This window comes from Colobus angolensis, unplaced genomic scaffold (assembly GCF_000951035.1).
Source record: "Colobus angolensis palliatus isolate OR3802 unplaced genomic scaffold, Cang.pa_1.0 Scaffold176, whole genome shotgun sequence".
NCBI lineage: Eukaryota > Metazoa > Chordata > Mammalia > Primates > Cercopithecidae > Colobus > Colobus angolensis.
This window is the reverse complement of record NW_012114888.1, coordinates 3,671,366-3,675,943: the sequence shown is the minus strand read 5'-3', so window position 1 is coordinate 3,675,943 and position 4,578 is coordinate 3,671,366. Positions and strand designations below refer to the sequence as shown.

Genomic DNA, 4,578 nt, shown 5'->3' with positions numbered 1-4,578 from the left:
ACTCCAGCCTGGGCAACAGGGTGAGACTCTGTCAAAAAAAAAAAAAAAAAGCACAGTGGTTCATGCCTGTAATCCCAGCACTTTGGATTGGATGGCCAAGGCAGGAGATCACCTAAGGCCAGGAGTTCAAGACCAGCCTGGGCAACACAGCAAAATCCTGTCTCTACAAAACAATTTTTTAAATTAGCCAGGTGTAGTGGTGTGCACCTGTGATCTCAGCTACTCAGGAGGATCGTTTGAGTCCAGGAGTTCAAGGGTGCAGTGAGCTATGATTGTGTCACTGCACTCCAGCCTAGGTGACAGAGTGAGACCCTGTCCCACAACAAAAGCAAAAATGGGGGAAATTGCAGTGACTACAATAAAGAAAATAAGTTACTGGATATAAATCCAATGTGCTACTATAAAATGACCAAATAATAACTCTGAAAAATGAAAAATATATTATTTTTAGAGGGGGAAATGCATATCACAAATGAATCCATGGTACAATAAAATATGAATATATTTATTCAATAAACCATAATTAAGCACTAACAATGGGCAGGCACTCTACTTTGTGCCAGGGAAATTCACAGAAGAATGATGCACAATCTTGGCCCTCAAGGGACTCACATATGGGCAGCAACCAGGAAACAGCTTAAATACACAGGCAATGTCCTAGGGTAGTAATCCCCATGGAAAGAGTTTTCCTTTAAATATTTTTCCTTTATTATTTTTAAAGTGCCATAGTTAAAATAAATAAAATCATCCAAGAAAGGTTAAAAAAAAGAGGAAGTAGCCAATTCTGTCAGAGAGAAGAATGAATTCAAAAAATTAAAAGGGCCTTTGGGGATCCAGATTATGTTCTTCAATTACAACATCCCAGTAAAAGACCCTGGGTTCCTTGGAGGAATAGCTAATCCCAGGTCTAGAGCAAGAAATCTACACGATACGCCTGGAAAATACTGTCATGCCAGACAGCAAGAAATCTCACAAAGCGCCTAGCATCATTATCCCTAAAGCCAGAGGTCCCCAACCTTTTTGGCACCAGGGACCAGTTTTGTGAAAGATAATTTTTCCATGGACTGGGGGGAGATGGTTTTGGGATGATTCAAGCACATTACATTTATTGCACACTTTATTTCTATTATTATTACATTGTAATATATAATGCAATAACTATACAACTCACCATAATGTAGAATCAGTGGGAGCCCTGAACTTGTTTTCGTGCAACTAGACGAGCCTATCTGGGGGTGATGGGAGACGGTGACAGATCATCAGGCATTACATTCTCATAAGGAGCGCTCAACCTAGATCCCTTGCATGTGCAGTTCACAACAGGGTTCACGCTCCTATGAGAATCTAATGCCACTGCTGATCTGACAGGAGGCAGAGTTCACACGGGTAACCCTCGCTTGCTCACCACTTACCCCCTGCTGTGCAGCCCGGTTCCTAACAGGCCATGGACCAATACTTGTCTGTGGTCTGGCAGTTGCGGACCCCTGCACTGTGCAATGATATTATATGTCCCCTCTTCACCGAAGAAGGTTGGCAGGCAAATATAACTCCAACCAGCTTGCAGTTCACATGCAGGAGGTCTGAGAGGTGAAAGGTCATCCTTTCCATCCCTCTAGCCAGCAGAGCCATCTTATTACATTTGGGATAGAAGGAGAAATAACATGGAAAGACAAGGCAACCTTTGTGCCTTTGCTGGAGGTAACTGGCTGTTCCCAATCCCATCCACGTCTCCCCTAATTGGAGAAAACCATATACTTCATGTTCTCACTTATAAGTGAAGCTAAACATTGAGTAGACATGGACACAAAGAAGGGAACAGACATTGGGGCCTACCTGAGGGTGGGGATTGAAAAACTACCTGTTGGGTATTATGATGATTACCTGGGTGAGAAAATTATCTGTACACCAAACCTCTGCAACATACAATTTACCCGTGTAACAAACCTTGACAGGTGCCCTTGAACAGAAAATAAAAGTTGGAAAAAGAAAAAAACAAAAAAAAGAAATCATGTCCTTTGCAGCAACATGGGTGCAGCTGGAGGCCATTATTCTAAGTAAATTAATTCAGAAACAAAACCAAATACCACATGTTCTCACTTACAAATGGGAGCCAAACAGTGGGTATACACAGACATAAAGACAGGAAAAATACAGTGGGGATTACTAGAGGGAGGAGGGAGAGTACCAGGGCTGAAAAACTACCTATTGGGTACTTACTATGCTCACTATATGGGTGATGGGACTAAATGTATTTCAAACCTCAGCATCACGCAATAGACCCATGTAACAAATCTGCACATGTACCCCCAAAATTGAAAATAAAAGTTGAAACTAAAAAACAAGGAACATGGGCCTGGTTGTTTCAGAATTATAGCCGGTTTCCACCCAAGGTGGTATCATCTAGCTTTAGAACTCACTTAATTCATCAGCTCTGACAGCAAAGGATGAAGATAAACTATCACTACGAATAATGAAAAGAATAAGCTTAATGGTCCAGAGGCAATATCCAAAAAAGGATTTCCAGAAATGGTCCGTACAATGGCAGAGCCCTAAGAGTGGGTGGGCGATCTCCTGAGTGACCTTTCAGTAGACAGGACACTCTCACTGGGAGGGTGAGTCCAGCTAATTTGGTGTTAGCCCACTCTACTACTTCTCATGGGGACTTACCTGAATACAAGCCCCTGTCTTCAACTTGCACAAGTTGCAGACTAAGGCCCACCGACTGGGTGGGATGTGGGAGATCTTTGTGATCGGTTCCATCCTCTCAGGACAAGCAATGCTGACCTACAAATAAAATACCACCATAAGGCAGAAGTACCAAGGCATCCCAGAAGTACCTTTCACAAACCATAAACGATGTTACATAAAGCTAAGAACATCAAAACGAGGTAAGTCACATTTCTTAAGGTTAATATGGAATCATGAATAAACAAAAGTTATTTCCACTGCTCAGTCCTTCACTCATTTCCAGTAATATAAATAATTCACATATGGGATGAGAGAACAGGAGTATAGACTAGGCATGATTACCTTTCACTTTCTTTCTTTCTTTTTTTTTTTTTAGAGACAAGGTCTCCCTCTGTCACTCAGGCTAGAGTTCAGTGGTGTGATCATGGCTTACTACAGCCTTGAACTCCTGGGTTCAAATGATCCTCCCACCACAGCCTCTACAACACCTGGCTAATTAAAAAAAAAATTTCTTTTTGGCTTTTATCCAAATGACAGGCAATAACAAATGTTGGTGAAGAGTGGAGAAAAGGGAACCCTCATACACTGTGGAGAAAAGGAAATGCTCATACACTGTTGGTGGGAATGTAAATTAGTACAACCACTATAGAGAATAGTTTGGAGGATTCTAAAAAAAAAACAACAAAAAATAGAGCTACCATATTATCCAGCAATCCCACTGCTGGGTATATACCCAAAAGAAAGGAAATCGGTATATCAAAGTGGCTAAGTTTTTGTATTTGTAATAGAGATGGGGTTTTGCCATGTTGCCCAGGCTGGTCTCAAACTCCTGGATTCAGGTGTTCTGCCTGTCTCGACTTCCCAAAGTGCTGGGATTATAGGCGTGAGTCACCACACCCAGCAGAAAGGGATGTTTTAAAAAAAGATGAAAATATTCTTTTCCATGTGAAAATAAGGGGTCAAGCAACTGCTGGTAACAAGTATTTTCATTCCCCCTACCCCGTCAAATATATACATGAGTTTTTAAGAGGGATACAGCTTTAAAAGGTGAAGAACTGTCAAATAAGGATGCCAAACTAGTACTGGTTCTGCCCACATCAGGAAACTTAACAGATCTTGAATAGTCCAGAAGGCACTGGAAACCAAGAACTAGAAACTATAAGAGAATGTCAATAACTGAGAAAGCTTATTTTGTTTTTAAAGAGCTCTTCCTGAGTCATGTTCTGGACTTTTATAAGCTGAGAGCCTACTCTATTAGCTGGGGGATTTGCTGCTGGAAAACAGTCATTCTCAAGCCAGAAACCTGAGTTTATTTTATGTCTAGATGTTCTTAGTGAGAAAAAGAAACTACTATTCAAATATTTTTTAAAAATAGTGATGTCTATAGCCATAGGAATACAAAAGTATATATGTGGGACTTTTAGTGTAACTCTGTGAGCTTCTTTATTAGACAGTAACTCCCCTGGAACCAATATTAACAAGATTAAAAGCAGGAAAATCTTAAAGGAGAATGAGTTACTGATATAATATCAGCTCCCCATTAACTAGATTCTGCAGTCTCTCTTGTCATGCAGTTAAACTGCCTAACAAATCTGCTGGCTTGGATAGTGGTTGGGGAGAGAGGATATGAGTGGGATATCCACACAGCTTAAGAAATAAAAAAAGGCAATCATAAGAAGAGGAAATGTCTGGAAGCCCCAGTTTATTTAAGTTAGTGTACATGTAGCCACTCAGGAAATACCAGCAACTGAAGGACCAGGCTAGATGACAAATCAAAGTTTGAATAAAGAGGGTCTTTTCTGCCGGGTGCGGTGGCTCAAGCCTGTAATCCCAGCACTTTGGGAGGCCGAGACGGGCGGATCACGAGGTCAGGAGATCGAGACCATCCTG

The 4,578-nt window shown here is 41.2% G+C and overlaps 1 protein-coding gene across 1 annotated transcript in view; it reads right to left on the bottom strand.

Annotated features, from left to right (window-relative positions):
• JADE3 (jade family PHD finger 3) overlaps positions 1–4,578 on the bottom strand; it is an 83,259-nt gene that overhangs the window by 25,895 nt on the left and 52,786 nt on the right. Inside the window, exon 7 of the mRNA XM_011938693.1 lies at positions 2,668–2,784. Coding sequence (XP_011794083.1) covers positions 2,668–2,784 — 117 coding nt within the window. The remainder of the gene's footprint in view (positions 1–2,667; positions 2,785–4,578) is intronic.